The 20,196-nt window shown below is 45.3% G+C and overlaps 1 protein-coding gene across 13 annotated transcripts in view; it reads left to right on the top strand.

Moving 5' to 3' along the window:
* KTN1 (kinectin 1) overlaps positions 1-20,196 on the top strand; it is a 79,334-nt gene that overhangs the window by 55,478 nt on the left and 3,660 nt on the right. For 5 of the 13 annotated variants that reach the window (XM_036384197.2, XM_036384191.2, XM_054515178.1 and 2 more), the window contains 18 exons: positions 132-169; positions 634-724; positions 828-905; positions 1,769-1,806; positions 2,469-2,559; positions 2,704-2,772; positions 3,130-3,167; positions 4,093-4,183; positions 6,123-6,209; positions 8,009-8,098; positions 9,118-9,198; positions 9,743-9,832; positions 9,916-10,008; positions 11,516-11,587; positions 12,052-12,135; positions 12,339-12,422; positions 14,644-14,727; positions 16,087-16,179. In XM_036384197.2, coding sequence (XP_036240090.1) covers positions 132-169; positions 634-724; positions 828-905; positions 1,769-1,806; positions 2,469-2,559; positions 2,704-2,772; positions 3,130-3,167; positions 4,093-4,183; positions 6,123-6,209; positions 8,009-8,098; positions 9,118-9,198; positions 9,743-9,832; positions 9,916-10,008; positions 11,516-11,587; positions 12,052-12,135; positions 12,339-12,422; positions 14,644-14,727; positions 16,087-16,179 — 1,392 coding nt within the window. The remainder of the gene's footprint in view (positions 1-131; positions 170-633; positions 725-827; positions 906-1,768; positions 1,807-2,468; positions 2,560-2,703; positions 2,773-3,129; positions 3,168-4,092; positions 4,184-6,122; positions 6,210-8,008; positions 8,099-9,117; positions 9,199-9,742; positions 9,833-9,915; positions 10,009-11,515; positions 11,588-12,051; positions 12,136-12,338; positions 12,423-14,643; positions 14,728-16,086; positions 16,180-20,196) is intronic. The other 8 variants (XM_054515185.1, XM_054515181.1, XM_036384199.2 and 5 more) reach the window with 5 other exon arrangements.

Here is a 20,196-nt window from a genome sequence, read left to right as displayed (position 1 = left end):
TTACTGCAATAAATGGTGCCTCTTTTGAAAAGGTCTGATAGTTTTTCCCTGTGTTTCTTCATAGAGCAATTTTTAGCATTTGTGTGCCTTTTCCATGTGCATTGAACTGAAGTGCTGATTATTTTCTTTAGGTGACAATAACATCACAAGTCAAAGAACTTCAGACTCTGTAAGTGCAGTTGTTAATTCTGGTCTGCCCTGTGCACCCCCTTACTGACCCCTTAAATCCAAGTCAGGATGGAGGGATGTAGGCAAGGCATGGTGGAAAACCTGCTTTGGTAACACCTGAGCTGTAGGGGTGGTGAAATGATCATTCAGTCCCTTGTATCCCCAGCTGGGGAGGGGCAGGGAAGTGTTTTTGGATGAGGAGAGCACACATTTGTGAAACCCCTGCAATGTGTCAGCTCAGAGTTTGCTTTCACCTAATGAGCAGTGCCAGTGATCAAGGGCATCTCCTGCTCAGCCAGGCTGAAGTGGAAGTGCTCACACATTGGTTTTTAGTAGGTGAACTGTGCTTGTGCCTTTGATCACAGATCTGCTTTTGTTAGGTGCTGTAAATCACAGATGTTTTATTTCCAGATGGATGAAAGAGCAAAGGGTTTATGCTGTGTTTGTCTGTGTTCAATGGCACAGGTTGAAGGGGAAGGAAAAGCAGGTGAAAACCATGGAGGCCTTATTGGAAGAGAAGGAGAAAGAGATTGTTAAGAAAGGAGAATGTCTGCAGGTAAGCTGCTTTAATATTCTGAAGGGAAATAAGTTCTGTTGCAGCTTGTCTGGCTGGGAAGAATAAAGCCACACTTTTAACTTTGCTTTTTATCTATCCAAAGGGTCAGAAGGATACAATTGCACAATTAACCAGTAAAGTTCAGGAGCTGGAACAACAGAACCTGCAACAACTCCAACAGGTACAGCCTGCAGAGTGGATGTGGTTTGGGAGTGCTGCTTGCTTGAACAGGAAGCTGTTTTTTCTCCTCTTCCTCACACAGAGGATTTGCATTGGCTTCAGCTTAGAGATGTTTTAAATCCAACTTGACTAAGCTGTTTATAATGCAGAGAGCCCACTAGTTCAGCTGTGTTCATCCAAAACAGGTTTTACATGGCTAGCAGGTTCTGGGAGGTTTTAACTGGGATGATACTGTGCATAAAGAGGAGCTTTGGTGGTCTGAAAGCCTTGGAGCTCACAGACAGTCCCAGCTGTGTCCCAGTCACCTCCTTGCCAGGCTGAAGCAGCATCTCTGCAGGGCTCTGGTCATGCAGGAGCTTTGGCTGCAACTGAATGTAGCAGCATCTCTTGAAGTGGTCAGGCTATGCTGTGACTCCTTCCTGCCTTTCCGTGGGGCTGGAATATTTTGGCTTTTGATCTCCTGCACTGGACTTGAGAGCAGACAACTGGACAGCCTCGAAGCCAGGTGTTACTTAATGGAAGAATTTTTCCAGTAAGGTGGTATTCTGGCTCAGTTTGGATTTTTGTTGATGGTAAAAGGAGGAGACTGAGTTGGACTTTTATTTTGGGTGGATGTCTAGACACAAGCATTTATCCCAGGGGGAAGATGGAATGGAGAGCAGTTGGCTGGTGTGAAGTTTGGGATGCTTGGTGTAAGCTCTGTTTCTGAAATCCATTATGTGATTAGATATTCTTGGAGCAATGCCTGATGCAAAATTCCTGGTATTTCTTTGGCAAGTGTCTTGCAAGCTGTGTGTTGCCCCTTCTCATGCTGTTGATTTGAAAACTGTGTCATCAAAATGAGACTGGGAATTACTTTTTCAGGTCCCTGCTGCATCCCAAGTCCAGGACGTGGAGAACCTGTGAGTATGCAGAGTAGCACTCCCTCAAGTGCCTGCTGGGAATATACATTGAGTTTATCTTCAGCTGGAATGTTTGAATTGCTGTCAGGAATTTCATGGCCTTTGCTAAAATAAGCTGTTAGTGCTGGTGGCTGCTGCCACGGCTGCTGTCCCTGCCCTGAGCTGTGCTGCTCTCACACTGGGAATGTGCACCCAGGGCTCTATCAACCAGTGGAGTTGCTGCTGCTCCTCATGTCTGGTGCTAATTCCTCCTGCTGTTCAGCATGTTGGAGGTTGTAGTGCCCGTGGCTCAGTCGGTGACAGAAGTGAACAGATCCGGTTTGTGCCATTTTCAGGCTGAGATGCAGTAGCCAATTCAAAGCTCCTGTTTTATGGAGAAATGCTGCCAGGCTTTCCTCTGCTTTGTCTGGCTGCTGCAAGTCAGAGGAAGGTTGTATGAGACTGTGCCACAAAGGGCTCTGTCTGCAAAGCAGCTCCTGGGCTGTGCTGCTCTCCCAGCAGAGCTCGGGCACAGCCCGTGTGTGGTACCTGAGGCAGCCTCAACACACACAAAATGTATTTATTATCCCAGTTTGAGTGGCTGTTCCTTTTTAACATAAATTCTTTAGCATTTTTTTCCCTACTTTAACCCTTTCTCCTTACTTTCTAAACCATCTCTGCAGGTTGAAAGGAGAAGAAGAACAAATGAAGAAGTTGAAAGCTATGGTGGAAGAAAAAGAGAGAGAAATTGCAAACCAAGTAAAACAGTTACAGGTAAAGTTTTGATAGAAGCACCTTATCCTGAGGAGTGTGTACCTATATATATACAGAGTATATATATGTGAGTGTATATCTCTCTCTATATATTGTATATCTCTGTTGATACATGAGTATGTATTGCCTTTTTTCTTTCAACAGGATGTGCAAAAAGAAAATGAATCTTTCAAAGCTCAAATACAGGAATTAAAGCAGGAGAACTGCAAACAGGTACAGCTTCCAATTGCAGTGTTACTGAGAGAAGTCAAAAATGAGTGGTGGTAGCTTGCATGGAAAACCAGGAGTTGTACTGCCCATGGAAATCCAGGGGCACCTTTGGGGTTGGGTTGTACTGAGCCAGCATTTTTGGCTGTTGCATATCTGTTCCTGCTTCCTTTTATCATATGGATTTGCAGCCTTGTGCTCCTCCTTATGCCTGCTGTGTTCCTGGCCAGAGGAGGCTGCACAGGATTCCCTCAAGGGCCCAGAGTGCAGCTCTGTGGTGTTGCAGCAGTGCCTGGTGAACAAGGCACATCCTGGTCTCTGCTGCTCTGCTCTGCTCCTGACACATCTGTGATCTCTTTGTAGGCATCTCTGGCTGTCCAAAGCGAGGAGCTTCTACAAGTGTGAGTACTGCCAGGTTGTTGAATGCATTAGAGAATTGATTCTGTTCAGTTAATTGCTCAGGAAATTTAGAAATAAATGCCAAATGTACAGTATCAGACGATGCGAAGTGGCCGGTAAAAAGGAAATAAATTAAATTACTGTCTCATAGAAGTTGAGCATGGGAGATTCTGCTCACACTGCTTATCCTCAGGTGTAATCTCCTGCAGACAGACAGTGCTGGCAATGTGTTGTGCCCACCATAGAAGCAAGCCTTGATTGATGTTATTTTGAATGCATGCCAGCTCAGCTTATGGCTGAAGAGTTAAATGTTGGTGTTTCAAGCAAACGTGACAGGCTTTTTTCTGGAACTTCAGCCTAGCAGAGGGTTGTTCCTATTACAAAATCATCTGGAAATCTCTTCCAGGGAAAACCTCAGGGGTTAAAAGTGTGTTATAATGTGGGGCTGAAGCACATTAAATAACTATGTGGTAGCTAATGCTGTATTGTGCTAAGCAAATTGCCACTGTCATGCATTTTTAGCTGGCTGAATTATTTGTCTTTCAAGGTAAATGACTTACAAATTGTGGATTAGGTGCTTGAAAGGGAACACTCTCATTCAGCAGGCAGTGCCTGTTCTGTGGTGTTGTACTGGCGTGGGCTGGCTGACTCTACCCTCAGCTAATGTGTTGCCTTTCCATGGCCCTGCTAAATGTGTGCAGATGCCTGTTGTAGGCAAACAACAGCTTTACAATGGGTTTGCTCAGGCTGAGTGCTTCAGGGAGCAGTGGGAAGCAGGCGGTGCTGCCAAGTCAGTGAAAACAGCTTTTCAGAGAGAGCTGAAAAGGGAAGGGAAGGCAAGTTAGTGTGTGGGAAAGGGTGTCAGTGCTTCACTGGGAATTTCTTCAATGTCTCCTGACTTGTTTGTGGTTCCCTTTGTTAATTCAGGGTTGCAGGCAAAGAGAAGGAAATTGCCAATCTCCAGAGCGAGCTCGCCTCTCAGAGAAATGCTTTTGAGCAGCAGAGGAAAAAGAACAACGTAAGGAAATTCTTCCCCCACCACTCCAGAAAAAAACCCCAAAACAACCAAACCTGTGTTCCCAGCACTTCTTGAGGCCTGGGACATTTTTCATAGAGTGTTTCTGACAGCTGTATTGTGTCTCTGGGTGCTCCTTTCCTCTTGGGAGTGACTCAGCACACCTGACTTCACTGCTCAGAATTGTGTCAGCTCCTGGACAATTTGCTGATTGGATGAGAGGAAGGAGATTTGCTAGGGGACACATCCCACAGCAAGTTCTTGGATTTGGATTCCAACCTGGTTAACCCTGTTCAGAAACATGCCCTTTGCCAAGGGCAGGGAGGGTGGGAGGAGGAAAGGGGCTGTGCTCCGACAGAGTTCTGGTCCTTGTGTTGGGACATGGGGCAGGAATTACCTTCAGGGTGCTCAGATCTGGCTCTTCCCATTCCTGACAGTGGTTAATCCTGATCTTCTAAAGGAAGTGAAGGACTGAGCCTTCCTGCACAGCAGCTGCTGAGGGTGCAGTCTGGGTTCTTTGTAGATGGAATTAAAGATTGTATCTTCCATCACAGAGCTGTGGAGTTACTTCCTTGTAATGCATTACCTGTGCAGGGCAGGGGAGTGTTATCTTTTAAGTTATATGGAAGAAAGTTAAAACACAGGGTGTTTATCTCACCTGTCTCTCCTTGATACCCTGTAAAATCCAATGAATAGCAGGCAATAAGCTTTATTTCTTAATAGTCAGACAGTCAAAGGAAAATGCTCAAAGAAAATACTGAGAACTTTTGAGCAAGAAGTGCTGTTTAAGAGCTGAAATAAAGTGGAGAGAAAGAGGCTGAGTAGTCTCAGAAGACAGATGATGAGCTGGAAAGGTAGAACAGAAGGTTTGTTTCCTGCAGATTCACAAGGTCTGAATATCCTTTGTGCTGCAGGCAAAGTCTGGCTGCTGCTAAAGGCAGACCAGGCCTGAAGGTCCCAGCTTTTTCTCAGTTTTATCCAATGTTGTGTTTATATCCTGTGAACAGCCCATTGGATTGTGGGCCAATAGGAGTGGTAAAGTAAAATTAGTGTAGGTGCTTGCTAGGCTTTTGATGAATTTAAAATGCAACCTTTCCAAAATAACCCTTTGCTAAAGGAGATTTGCTCTGAGGGTTGGAAAAAGTTAAATCTAAATCCCAAGCACTGTAATCTCCTTGCTGCAAGGCCCCACCATCCTTCAGAAGAGCTGTGGAGCTGCTCTTAGAAGAGCTCTCAGGCTCTCACTGATTGTGTTGACATCTTGTGGAGTACACGTTTGATGACCTCGCCAAGAAAGACACAGGAGGGTGGCACCGTGGCCTTCCCACGTGCATCTGGGATGTGCTCACCCCTTCTGAAACCCCAGAGCCTCCCAGGAGGGCTGCTGAGCACCAAACCAGTTCTCTGTGGGTGCAGTGGAGAGAGCTGCAAACCCTGAGCTGCGCGTTGCCAAAAGCAGCGCCGGCGTTTGGGCTGAGGTGTGGTTGCAGGATCAGGGGTGTAGATGTGCACACCTCCGTGTCTCCTGGGTCCGTGCTGGGTTCTGCACTGCAACATGCCTAACACTCTGTTGTGTAATCTGTGGTTTGGTGTCTGTGTTCCTCACTACTTTTGAAAACTTCCCTCTTTCTTCTTACAAGTGCAGTCAAAGTGTGGGGTTGCTGTAGTGATAACCCTCTGCAGTAACATTTGCATCAGTTTTGGACATGGGGCAGGTTGGGCAGAAATTGGCATTTTTCCCCCCCCCCACTTTTCATTCAGACTCTTTGAACATCACACTTGTTTTTGCTAGTGTATGTCATACTCCCCAGCAAAATCACCTTGCAGTAACCAGCATTTAAATGCAAATGGTGGAATGTAATGGGAAATATTTCTCTGAAGTAAAAGCACAAACAGTTTGAATATTGGCTGAACTGAAATCATTCTTTCTAAAAATGATTAGGACCTTCGGGAGAAAAACTGGGAAGCAATGGAAGCATTGGCATCAACTGAAAAATTGCTGCAGGAGAAAGTGAACAAGACTGCCAAGGTTGTAATGTTGACTGCTAGAAATGATGCATTAAGCTAGAAGCAGATCTGCAGCTGGTTCTTTAAGTGAAATGGAGACATTTAACTTTTACTGCAGTTTAAGTATAACCTCTTCTGAGTGATCATTCATATACTTTCACCTCTGCTTCTTCCTGTTGTCTTTAGGTTGTTTGTTTTTTTTTTTAATGGTTAGTTTGTGGGCATGCTGACTTTTGATTTCTGTTTGCATAATTGTTAGAGCTGTTGTGAATTGGTTTTGATTTGTGGGGAGCTCCCATGAAAAGCTGTGCTGGTGAGCAACCTGCTTTCTTCTACTGGGCTTTGGCTGTGCTTGAACAAATCTGTTGGACCTGGGAAGAACCAGGACTAAATTATTATTATTAAAAAATCTAGGAGCTTCTCAGAAAATTCTCACCACAGCTGTGAATTTCCTCCTTGAAGGCACGTGAAGCTTGACAGGGAATATTGGACCAATGTTCAAAATGATATGGGATGTCAATTGCTTGTGTTTGCCATGGGCCTGATTCAGTGTTCATTGCCACTGTGCAGAACTCAAAAAAAAAAAAAAAAGAAAAAAAAAGTATCCAACTAACCCTAAGAGCAGCAGCCAGGAGCAGAGGAGCTCTGCTTTGGGGTTGTGTGTCTGTTCTGGAGCTGTGTCTGCTCTGTGCTGGCAGGAGCCTGTCCCTGCTCTCACCGTGTGCTAATGCTTGCCTGCTTTCTCCTGCAGCTGGAGGACTTCAGCAAAGCCTTTTGCCCCTTCATGGTGGCTCCTAAACTGCTGCCAACTAACACCCAGCACAGCCTCGCCACCTAATGTCTCCTGTCTGTTTCTGTCTCTGAATCTCAGCCTGCTCACACCACCGATCCCTTGCAGCAGAGGAACTCAGAGCAGCACTGATGTCAAAGGGAAAAACAATCCCAAATTATCAGTGGAGGATTTTGGCTGAAAGCTGCCCTTCTGTGCAGTGTGTCAGGCTTTCTGCATTTAAGTTTAAAGGAGAGCCTGAGTGTTGTATGGCTAAATTAACCCAATCTGCCACAAGCACAGCAAGCACATGTCCTGTGGCTGCTCTGCTTTTAATGTTAAATACATGGAAGGGCAGATCTGTGGTGCCTGTGGCTCTGGGTATTTATATTTGCAGAGCACTAACAAAAAACACCTGGAGATTGTCACACAGCTCTAATAATTATCTCCCATTGCATCCAGGGTTGGGAAAAGAGGATGTAAGTGGCTTCCTCTTAAGTATTTAAAAGTAATGTTTGAAAGTCTTACTTTCTTGGCCTGGTTCAAATGTGCATTAACACAAAGTTTCCTTTTGATTTTAATTCTCTGTTTCCGAAGTGATGACGTTATCTTACGGTGATTTTTTTCACACCTAAAATTATTTTAAAAGTACAGATTAGAAAATAAAAATAGTTGATTGATTAAACTATTTGATTTTGAGCTCACTTCACTTGAGTGGCAGGGCTGGTACGATCTATGGATGCAGTTACTCAGCACAGTGCAGTTTGTGTTGTGGACAAGTGAACAATGGTGTAATTTCTGTACAAACAGGCTAGATTGGAGGAGAACTTCAGAAAATAAAAGCTTAAGTGAGAACAAATGCAAAGGCCAAATTCTGAAGCAATTTGGTGCCCATTTCTGAAGCAATTTACTGCAATTTTGGAGACTATAGCTCCTTTCTCACTTAGAAAAAGACTTCCTGGGTTAAGTAAATTGCTGTAGGCAGAGGAGAGGCTGTTGCCAGGTCGGTGAGTGAGGTCCCCAATGTCACCTGTGCCCTCCTCTTGCTTTAGGAGAAGCAGCAGCATTTGGAAGCTGCCGAGGTGGAGACGCGCCAGCTCCTCCAGAAGCTCTTCCCCAAAGTTTCTCTTCCTTCCAACATGGTAAGAGAAGTGGATCTTCTTAACCTCCTGCTGGGGTCAGGGAGCTCTGCTCCTGCTGGGCTGGGCAGTCCTGGAGTGTTCCCTCACAGCCCCTCTGTCCCAAGGGTTTTGCAGTGGAGTCAGAGTGTCTCTCACTGGTGATGCCTGTACTTGCACAGGGAGGCAAAGCTAGGGATGAGTTGCTTCAAGAAGTGTTAAAAGAGCAAAATAAAAGGTTATTATCTTGTGGTTTTTATGCCCCAACATCTGATTTACCTGTCTGTGTTATTCAGTGTCTCACTGAGATAGTAAATGTTCAGGGATGGGTAATGCCTGCTGTGTTTGCTCACTGGCACAATGGGGATCTCTGTATTCCCAACCTTTCCAGAGGAGCTGCAGTGCCTCAGTGACACTTAATACAATTCAGGGGATTTTATTTTGTTCCCAAGTACTGATTGCCAGTTTAATGTTTTATATTTTTGGTGGCTTTCAGTGATTTTTGGTGAATTTCAGTGATTTTTCAGGGAAAATGCCCTGGGTTCATGGGGTTCAGATGGGGTGAGCAATATCAAGTGAGTCTGGAAACATGGATGCATTTCATTTATAACCTCTAGAGGTTTTGAATATTCAGATTTAAAATTATTCCAAATGTGCTACAGTAAGTGTCCTGCTAAAAGGACTTTCTGTAAGGTTATGAAACAACCTTCTTAGAGTTATACAGCATCTGCTTGAAGTGCTCAGGGATTTGGGGAAGATTCCTTTGAATCTTCAAACGCTGATGCAGAGCCCTGACACTTGCAGGGAGTCCTGTGTCACCCAGCTGCATTTCAGCTCCTCCAGGCCCCCCTGAACTGTGTGTGTGTCTCATCACCTCGTGCTCCTGGGCTGCTGCCAGCTGTGTGTGCCTGAACAACAACCATGGGGCTGTGTGTGAGCTCCAGGCACTTGGGACACTGCTCCCTCAGCAGTGGGGAGGGAACTGTCCTGAGCAGAGCTCTCCTGAGGTTATTCTCAGCCTTAACTGAATGATTTCCCAACAGAGCCACAGTGAGTGGATATGTGGGTTTGAAAAGATGGCTAAAGAACACCTAAGAGAGGCTTCAGGATCTGAAGATGTCAAGGTAGGCACAAAAAATGGACAGTTGATGTGTGGGATGATGGATTTGTCCAAATTGTGCTGTGGGTTGGGAAGTTCAGGTTCTCAGAGAAGTCACAAGAAAATCGTTTTATATTAATTCTAGAATGGTTTGGGTTAAAGATCATCCAGTTCCAGCCCCCCTGCCTTGGCCAGGTTGTTCAAGCCTCATCCAGCCTGGCCTTGAACCCTTCCAGAGATGAGTCAGCCACAGCTTCTCTGGGCAACCTGCTGTTCAGATATTCACAGAAATGTATTTGCATCTTTGATAAGTACCTTGAGGAATTGTGAGTTCATCAAATTGAAAATCCCCATTCTCTTTTTTTCAGTAATGGAGTTTTTTTACAGTAACTCAGAGTTTGTGACTGAGTACTGAGAGTTGCAGGTGAACACTGCACTTGCTGTTATTTTTTCATGGGTTGGAAAGACAGACCTCCCCAGGAGTGATACCACTTGTTGAAATGAGATGAATGGAACTGAAATCCATCCACTGAGATGTGACTCTTGTGGTGCCTTTCCTCCTTTGCCAGGCTATGGAGCAGAAGTTGAAGGAGGCTGAGGAAATGCACATCCTGCTGCAGCTGGAGTGTGAGAAATACAAATCTGTTCTGGCAGAGACAGTAAGTGGGATGCCTGGTCACCTCTGTGATGCTCCAGCTGCCTTTCCTCTTCTCTGAGCTTTCAAATCCCTCTCTCTTCTTAGGAGGGGATTTTACAAAGGCTACAGAGGAGTGTGGAAGAGGAAGAAAGCAAATGGAAGATAAAAGTTGAAGAATCACAGAAGGAACTTAAACAGGTATTTCTGAAGTTGTTTTTTTTTTTTTTTTTTCCTCAGCTCAGCAGCCAGGCAGGCTCTGCTTGAAGTCACAGAGGGTGTCTGAGCTCTGTGAAGGCAGGTGTGGAACAGCCTTGGCTGCCTGGTTTGATGTGTGCATGGCCAGGGGATGAAGAAGATGAAGCCTGCAACAAGTATAATGGGAATGATTCCTCATATCAATGGTATTTTGGTGCTCTGATGCTTTGCTTCATGTAAAGGCTGGGTTTTCACTTTTGAAGGAATCTATTCCCACTAAAGAGACTGAAAATTAGAGGATTTGTTGATATCTTTAGATTTATGTCACTATTTCTGTTGCCATTTTTACAGAAGCAAGAAAAACAAACAGCACAGGTATAAAGTCTTTGACCATTATGATAAATCTGTGTCTCAGAATCACAGAAGGGTTTGGGTTGGAAGGACCTTAAAGCTCATCCAGTTCCACCCCCTGCCATGGCAGGGACTCCTTCCACTTATCCCAGCTTGCTCCAAGCCCTGTCCAGCCTGGTCTTGGATAATTCCAGGGATGGGGAGTTCTTTGCAGATGCTGCAGGAAGCAGCCAAATAATAAATAATAATATTAATGCTGATGGGATAGAAAGCCAAAGACTGAATGTACAAGTGTCCCAATAATGTGCCCAGAAATATAAATTTTTCTGATCCTGGTGACTTGGGCCCTGTTTTTATTGAGCACATAGGTTTTTTTCTAAATATGTTTGTGAGCAGATATGGACTCTTTGTGCTAAAATTGAAGTATCATAGAATCATAACAGTTTCCTGAAAGCTGTTAAAGTGCTGCTCAATCCATTATGGTCAACTAATTACACTTGAAATTGCCTGCAAAGCTTTCCTTTTAGGAAGGCTCTGTTGATAGCAAAAGTGGGAAGAAAAAGGGCTTTTATGTTTATTTTCTAATCTAGAATTAAAGTAGGTCAAACAGCTTTTTTAAAAAAGTAATTTCCAAAGTATCTGTGCTTAGTAAATTTGAGTGCCACTGTGTGAGCCTGGCAGCAAACAGATGATTTCTAAACATCTTGTTTGAGGGGCTTATAAAGGCTGTCAGATCTGGAGCTATAGATGTGCTGCCATCTGCTGCACTTACACAGCCCCAAATAAGGCTGAAAATGCTGGGTTTGGGTACATGGATGGTGAATACTCCCAGTCTGGGAAGGATATTTTCCTTACCATGGCTAATGGACAACTGGATTAGTGCTTCAATTCCAAATCTTTCAGCCATGTGGGCTCCTAAGTATGTCAAAGAACTTGGGCTGGGATTGATAGGAATGGTGTAGACTCAGTAAATTGAATTATTTGAGTGAGCATCTTATTTTATTCAGCCACTCTGATTTCATCCCTAATATTTTTAGGATAAAATATTTAGATATTTAGGATAAAATATTACAGATCATTTCTACAACCTTGTGTATTTATGCAGAGTTTGTCTCAGACCAGCCCAACTAAATACTTTTATTTTTCCCCCAAACTGCAGATGCGTTCCGTGGTCACTTCTTTGCAGCACGAGGTGGAGAGGTTAAAGGAAGAAAACAAAGAAGTTGAAACTGTAGGTGCAGGTGGTTTTTTCTTCTTGTCTTTGAAGCTTTATGTTGTTGAAACACAGTTTAGGCTTGTGCTGTAAATCTGAACTTCTCCCAGCCTGTGCTGCAGTTTAACCTGAGCCTTTGGGCGAGCGTTTTTAAAAGGCAGAGAAGCTGGAAAGTTGTTCTGGTTTTTACTTCTGTACTCACCCACTGGGGCTCTTTCTTGGGAGACTGAGCAGTTCACTGCTTGTTGACAATCATGGGCTTGATTCTTTCTCTTTTTTTATCTTATTTTTGATGTTTAAATCTGCAATCTGATGTTTAAATCTGTGCAATCGCTGGGCTTGAAATGCTCTCAAAACATCATGGAATATTTCATAGAAATTTACAGCCAATTATAAGCAAATAATCAAGCCAATAATCAAGCAAATGATACTGCAAGAAAACACTGGAAACATCTGATTTAACTCTGTTTTTCTGTTTCTAGCTTAAAAAAGAGAGAGAACATTTGGAAAGTGAACTAGAAAAGGCAGAAATAGAACGATCCACTTATGTTTCAGAAGTCAGAGAGGTAAACACAATTGTCCAAGCTGTATTTTATTTTTTTTTTCTTTTGGTTACCAGTTGCCTGGCAAACTAACCTAGTGCTTAGCCCCTGTGGCTGAGGAGTTTGTGTGCTTGTGACCTTAGGCTAGAGCAGCACACTAATAACTGAGCAGAAGAGAACGGGCATACTAAGGAGACAAATCCTAAAAACTCTAAACTTCATTTCAGCTCAAAGATCTCTTGACTGAATTGCAGAAAAAACTTGATGATTCATATTCTGAAGCAGTAAGACAGAATGAAGAGTTAAATTTGGTAAGAAGCTTGTTGGGCACAAACGAGGCTCCCAGCATACGTCTGAAGCGGAGACTTATTTCAAATCCTGTCTGTTCTGCTAACCTCTTCAGCCTGATATTTTTGTCCATTGAAATCATTTATGTAGTCTGACTTTTACAATTTGTCTCTTTTCTCTGCTCCTAACAATAGCATGTCTGGTTCTTAAGACTTTTTCCCAAAGTCTGTAAGACTTTCATTCCTGAAACTTCTTGAGAAGATTTGCAGTGTAGGCATATGCAGCAGCAAATGTAATGTCCTTGGAGCAACAAAAGTAGTGCTCTCATCAGTTTGACTGGAGGATTATTCTCCTCTGGTAGATTTTTTTTTCCCCCCAAAGCTTTTGAGGATGCAGCAGTGCTATCCCTGCTCTGACTGTGCAGAGCCTTTTCCATCCTGCTCTGTATGAGCAGAAATTGGCCGACCCAAAGTTGGATGAATTCAGAGTATTCAGCCATTCAGCTGCTGACACCCTGCTGTGGCTGAATGGCTGTGCTGGCTTGGTGCTTGCATGTGTTACAGCCTGTTTGGCTAAAAATGCTTCCAGCCAATAATGCTCCTATAGCAGCTTTCTCAAGAAGGACTTGGATTAACAGGATAGACCTAAGGATGCATGGTTTTCCATTTTGAGCCCTTTCCCTTCTCACTTGTTTCAGTGACCTGTTTTTTAAGGCTGCAGGAGCAGTCAGAGTCTTCCTGTGCTTGTGTTTGGCCAGTGCTTTCCTGCTTTTGAGCCAGAATTAGGGAGGGTTGTCCCTGTCACCGTGTCTGTGGGTTGATGGGACAACCAGGCTACTGCCACTGATGGAACTGGGCTGAAATAGCTGAAAAATAGAAAAAAATCACCACCACCACAGTAACAATGTGCTGAAGTTAATGGTACACTAGCCTCAGCAAGCAAAGCCTCTCATTCTGAAAGCAAAGAAAATGAGAATTGAATGCATGTCTGGGAGTTAATCAGTAAACACCAACCTCTTTGAGGCAACAGTTTATTATGTCTGTGCACAACAAAAGCTTAAAAAGCTGAGCTCCCTGCTAGGGCAGCTTGAGTGCAATGTGATGGTGCTGTGCTGGTGGGAGTGGGAGGATGTGCTAAACAACCACCTCCATGCTGTCCTGGGTGTGTGTGAGTGGCTTCTGCAGGAGGCTGAGGAATTAGAAATTGTGGGGTTTCAGAATGGGTTCCCCACTATTTAAAAGGTAAGCAAGAGGAGCTTCCTGAAAATGTGTAAGCCCAGCATTCACCAGCCCAGGTGCTCCAAAGGGGGAAGCCTTCCAAGGGCGAGACAAACACAATGTGTAGGTTTGGAGTCAGTAAAAATTCAGGGCTCTGAGTAGCCCATTGTTCCCTCCTTTAATCTCCTGCTGGTTTCCAGGAAGATTGACAGCAGGAGTAGTGAACATTAGCACAGCACACTTCAGAGGCACAAATCCAACAAAATTGGCACTCGAGCTCCTTGTTAGCACTTCTGTTTGAGGCTCAAGCCTCAAGTGCTCTGGCTGGTTCTGTGTGCTGTATTGTAGAGCAATCAAAATATCCTTTAAAAAACTGTGTATCCTTTGGAAAGGCTGCAGTTTAAGTACTGACTGCAGCCAGTACAAAGTATTCATCCCTCTTGACTGAAATAGTTTCACTATTTTGAATTGAATCTAAACACAATCGACAAGTTAATATCCCCCTGTCAGTGATTCATGCCTTGATGTGCCATTAACAGACTGGTTAAGTCAACATAGTTGTAGTAAGTGGTGCTTTATTAAGATGATAAGTAGAGCTTTTTAGTTTATTCAGCAGTAGAGAGACTGTTTAGCCTGCTCTAGCAAGATGACAATCTTCATTTTTGCATATTTGCTGTGAATTAAGTTGGAGTCTGGGCTGACTCCCTTGATAAGGATGCTGGAGAGGCTGATGCTCCTCCTGGAATGGAGTTGCAAAGTTGAAACCACTCGTAAGGAAGCCAATGCCAACCACATTTTTGTCTTCTGCAGTTTCCATTCTTTACCTTTATCTTTACAGATGGAGTCTCTCTTCCTTGACTGTCCTGGTAAACCTCATCATACATGTCCACTAATCCCCTGTGTGCAGTAATTGTTAGTAAATCTGACTCCCTTTGCAGTCCATGTGCACTGGGTTAATCCCTGGGACAGACAGAGGAGATCTGTGTGTGTGGGAGTGGAACTGATTTGCTTGCTTACTCTTTTGCAGCTGAAAACACAGCTAAATGAAACACTATCAAAACTCAAAGTTGATCAAAACGAGAGAGAAAAAGTAGCTGGTGACTTGCCCAAGGTAAGCAGAGACCCTTGGCAGTTGCACATATAAATGTTTGCAGAACCCCTCAGTGTCTGGAGTTTTGCTGTGCTGGAAATGATGATTTGAAGGAACTTGATTTGAGCTGGTGGGGTGTCTTGCTCCACTGACTGGAACTGTAAGAGCTCTACCTGCATGTCAGAAATGCATGAAACTGCAGCTAAAATGAAATGATAAAATAAAAGGATAAAATTGCAGCTAAAAGCAATTTAGCTTTAGCTAAATCCCCTGTTCATGGTAATTTTATGCCAGTAGACACAAATGGTGATCTGGGGCTGACAATTCTTTATTTAAAAGAAACTCCAGCCTAACAAAAAGCCCATCCCGCAGCCTTCCACCCACACTACAGGTTTTTAAATCCAGTCTCAATGGCAGAGGGTTGCAAGCTGCTTTACAAAGCATCTGCCCTTTTGCACGTGGTGACATATCCACTGTAAGCCAGGAAACTGCAAATCCTAAAAGTTAGATCTGTGCAAGTGTGATGGGACAAACAGCTGGGTTTCCTGTGCTTTTCCTCAATGACAAGATGGGTTGGAGTGGAAAATCTTGAAGCATGAGAGGTCTCAGTGCTGTCTGTCACTCCAGAAACAAAGGTGTCATGGGAGAATTGGTAAATGGAGGCAGGAATAGCCTGTGGGGTGGCTGGGCTCTGGCTCCAGGCTCTGCAACACCTTGTTCCTCCAGGATAGTATCAAACTGGGCTGAGTTCTTCCAGGGTTGGAGTAGGAATTGCTGTTGGGGGAGCATCTTTTGTCCTGGACAGGGATAGATGATCACAAAAGCACTGGAGGAGGTGAGAAGCTAAAGGAAACCTGCTGTAATAAAGAATTGAAAACATTTTTGGATAGTTGTGTTGGGTGTTGACATGCAAAGCCAGCTGTTCTGATGTCCATGGTTCATGGTGTATCCTACATAAATACAGAGCTGGGGTTAGGATTTTGGAGACCTGCACTCCTGCTCTTGTGAAATTTACTGCATGATTTTTACCTGATAACCTGATGTGAGACTATTGAAGCTTCCCTGTAGGATTGCTCTCAGATGCAGACAGGCTGACATGCAACATGCTGATTGTGAGGAGACATGTCAGTCTTGGCAAATGGGTTGGTCCCTGGAGCAAATCTGGCATAAAACGGATTTCTGGCATAATCTAGCATAAAACAGAAATCTTTCCTGCAAATCTGGCATAAAACAGAAATCCTTAGACAGAGCTAAAGATTTCCTGTGTCTCTGGTGTTCTCAGGGAGATGGGGCTTTGCTAATTGTTGTGCCTTGTCTGTTTCTTCCTTTCTTTTTTTTTTTTTAATATGTCTTTATTTTTATCCTGTCTTTCCCTTACAGGCCCAGGAGTCTTTGGCAGCTCTGGAGAGAGAAATTGGGAAGGTTTTTGGGGATGCCAATGTTATTGAAAACAGCGACGTTTGCACAGACTCGGTGAGTGATTCCTGGACCTCCTGCTCAGGGGCCACTCAAATCTCAAAGTGGCACCTTTGGGAAGTGAGGCCCAGCAGAGGAACAGGATGTTTGGGTGATTGGGGCTTTATCCAGTGCTACAGCTTGTCAGGGTGTCAAGGATTCACTGGGAATTTTGCTGCTGTCTGGATCGTGACCTCCTTCCTGTGCCTCAGATTTGCAATGAGGAAGGGGAGGGATTCTGGGTTTTTGGTGGGTTTTTTGTTTGGTTTGGGCAAAAGTGGGGAGATCCCCAGACTTGTCCCTTCAAGAAGGAAAAAGGGAAGGCAAAAATAACTCTGCTGATGACTAAGTGGGCTGAAAACATTGTTGGGTTGGCCCTTGTGACATCAGTAATGCCAAAGAAAGGCAGTCTTGCACAACGTGTAACACTCAGAGATTCTCTTGCCAGAACATGGTTCCTTCTGCTCCTCTGAAGCTGTGGCCAAGAGCCAGAACTTGATTTCAGCTGGAATTTGTGTTGACCTTGATGTGGCCCAGCAGCAAGATGTTGCTAAGCTGAGCTTCAGCCCTGAGTGCTGTGGGTGGGTGACTCTGCAGGCTGCTGGTGTTCCTGTATCCTCCAGCAGTGACATTCCAGCTTTAGGGTCAGGAATTGGGGGCAGGTGGCTCCCCTGAGCCTGTGGGTTGCTGTGAGCACAGCTGGGTATGGATCTGGTCCTCAGAGCATTGCCCTAAAGACATCACCTGCACAGGGGCTGGGGCTTTGTCACTGGCTTTTTCCATCTCTGGCAAAAGCAGCTTTCACACCAGCCCTGGAACAGCTTTCCAGAGGGTATTTGGGAAGGCTGAAGGAGATTCTCTCCCAGCTCAGTGGTGTCAATGGAGCTCATTCCCCATTTTCTTCTGAGTGGAAGGACCTGCTGTCATTTGAGGGGCAGAGGAGCACTTGCTGATAGCACAAATAATTTATATCAGCTCCTTTCAGCTGATGAACCTAAATGGCTTCATCAGCTGTGAGAGGCAGCTCAGGGTCCTCTGAGGAGAGCTGCAGGAAAGCCTTTGCAGTCATTAGCAGGAATGAAATGGCTTTTCCAGGCTCATCACTCATGGATGCTGATGGACCCCTGGGCTGGGCTCGCTGTGGCTGAGCCAGAGATGCAGCTGGGCCTGGGAGGAGATTTCAGGTGTGCCAGCCCTGGTGGGAGCTGATTCCTGCAGGATGGGAGAGCTGCTGAGCCCTCCCTGTGCTCCCAGGGGAGGGCAGGGGCTTCTGGTGCTGATGCCTTGGGAAGGCTGACCTAGAACAGAGACTGGACAGGGCTAAAAAGTAAAGTAGGGATTTATTAGGAGGGCTCAATGGATCCACCTTGGGCAGCACAAGAGCCCAGCCAGGGCTGCACCCAAGATGAACCAAAATGGTCCCAAAATGGACAACCAATCACAGGGTCTTTCACTTTGATAAGTTCTGCTCCATTTGCATCTTGCAGTTCATTGTCCAATTCCAGCTTTAGCCCATGCAGTCCCACCCTGCTTGTTTTTCTCTCTTCAGTCCATTTTATTTATGTTCTTGGGGCTGAGGTTTGGATCATTTGTCCTTGGTGCCCAGCTGGAGCAGGAATTGTTTTGTCTCCCTGCTCTGTGCACAGAGCTCAGCATCCCCTGACATGGAGCCCAGACCCACACACTAAAGCAGCCCAGAATGTGAAAAACAGAAAAGCTCAAACCTGAGGCATCAGTGCCAGTCAGGAGCTGTGTCCCTGTCTGCAGCAGCTGGAGAAAAGCCCCCTCCAAACCACTGCCCAGCTCTCTGTGCTGTGCCTTCATGGCTTATCCATGGGTCCATCAGAGCCATCAGCAGTGACACCAGTGCCATCAGCCATGGCATTTGTGGCTGGTGGCTCTGGGCAGCCCTCCTGAGCTGGGCTGTCACCAGATGTGCCCTGTGGTGGCCCAAATGTGCTTGTTTGGTTTAATTGCCTTACCTCACAAAACCCCTGTGGCTCTCTCATTGCTCTGCTCCTGCTGCACCTCGTGGAGCCCAGGTTTCTGCCAGAATATCCATGGCTTTATTCTAAAGAGGAGTGTGGAAAAACAGTCCTAATAAACCTGCAATTAAGCCTTCATTAGTACAAATACATTAATTGTCTAAGCAGCACTTTTGACAGGTAGCCATTGGCAGAGGCTGGAATTAGAACATTATCTTTTCTGCTGCCTTTTTTTTTCCTCTTTTTGAGGGGAGAAAAGGAAACTGTCTCCCCAGAAGCCTAAAAACCCAGCTGAAAATAGCTCTGAGATCAAAAAAGAAACTCTTCCAGCCACTTCCACCTAGCAACAGTGCCTCTTTTTTTTTTTTTTTTTTTTTTTTTACTAAGGACCTGAAAACACATGCTCGAAAATGAACATATTTGTTCCTTCTGGGTGCTGGAACCAACCCACAAAAATTGAGAAATGATACTTGCATAAACCTTCAAACACAACTCAGAGTGTTTTCTTTAGACTCCTTTGCTTTCTATTTAAAAATAGACCATTTGGGGTTTCTAATCAGCTGCTTTGTCACTTATGGGACCAGCTGATGACTAAAGGGGGCTTTTAGTGTGCTTTAAGGAAGTCATTTATATTCAGCAGCTTGCTTAGGCACTGAGCTTATTTTGAGGCTTATGTGCAATCTAATGTGCTTTTCCCCCCAAATCTCAGTGCAGAGCAGTCCATCACTGCAAACAGGGAATGCCAAATGTGTGAAACAGCCCAGGGGAATCTGTCCAGACTGTTCAGCTCCTCTTGTATCTGCTGGGTCTGAAATCACAGGGGCTTCCCCACTGCCCTCCTCTTCCTCTCTTCATCCTCATCTCCCAAAGAAGTGGATCACAGAATCCCAGAATGATTGGGGTTGGAAGGGGCCTTAAGGACCATCCAGTTCCAGCCCCTGCTGAGGGTGGGGACACCTTCCACTGTCCCAGGCTGCTCCAAACCCTGCCCAACCTGGCCTTGGGCACTTCCAGGGATCCAGGGGCAGCCCCAGCTGCTCTGGGCACCCTGTGCCAGGGCCTGCCCACCCTCACAGGGAAGGATTTATTCTGTTTATCTGACCTAAATGTCCCCTCTTTCCCCCAGGTCATGGAGAGCACAGGGCTGGGGCTCAGCAGTGTGAGGCAGCTGTGCACCCCTGGGTTAGCAGGAGCTGCAGGAGGACGGTGCTGAGCCCAAATCCATTGGGATCTGGTCAGGATTGGCCCCAGGAGGATTGGGGATGTGTCTGTGATTCATGAGTGAGCACTGTCTGCCCTTAGTGAGGTCACAGAACAGAAGGGAGATGCAGTAATGAGGGAGGGAGGGAGGAGCTGTTCCCAGAGAGGTGCTGGGAGGGCACTGGGGGCTCCTTCCTTGCTCCTGCTGGTTCTGTGCTGCTGCCCAGGCAGCCTCAGTGCTGCTCAGAGCTGGATTAATTCATCTATTGGCTGCTAATTGCCTTTACCTTTCCACTTCCATCAGTCTGGGTGAGGCTGCTAAACCAAGTCTCAGCCTTGACAGACCTGATTTTCTACTTTAATAAGGGTAAAACAGGTCAAGGCTACCCTAATACAGATCCCAATGATTTTTTACAGTAGAACAATGTTTACCAGTTGCACAGGAGTAGGAGCTTTGCTGTGATTGTTTTGTTCTCTTGTCTGAGCCCAGAGTCCTTCCTGTGATGGTGCAGGTGCTTGAGTTTGATTTACTGCTCATTTTGCATTTCCAGCCAAATGGGAGCAGGGAAAATGGCCCTCTCTGAACTCCCTCTAATTTCCCTGGAGCTCTGGGGAGAGATTTGCACCCACATTATGCATCAGTCTCATTCTGTGGGTAACCCCAGAGTGGGGCTGACGGATGCTGAGAGCCTGCAAACACCTCTGTGCCCCTGTGGAGAATTGGTGCTTCTGCAGTGCTGACACCATGGCACAGTTGCTGATTTTTAGCTGTTAAATTTCAAGGAAAAGCTCTCCTGCAGGTGATCTGCATGTTTGTGTTCTGAGCTGAATAAGGAGCAGTAAGGTGGGG

The sequence above is a fragment of the Molothrus ater genome, chromosome 6 (assembly GCF_012460135.2).
Source record: "Molothrus ater isolate BHLD 08-10-18 breed brown headed cowbird chromosome 6, BPBGC_Mater_1.1, whole genome shotgun sequence".
In the NCBI taxonomy this organism is placed as follows: Eukaryota; Metazoa; Chordata; class Aves; order Passeriformes; family Icteridae; genus Molothrus; species Molothrus ater.
Note: the sequence above shows the minus strand (reverse complement) of the source record. Positions and strands in the feature narration are given on the sequence as shown.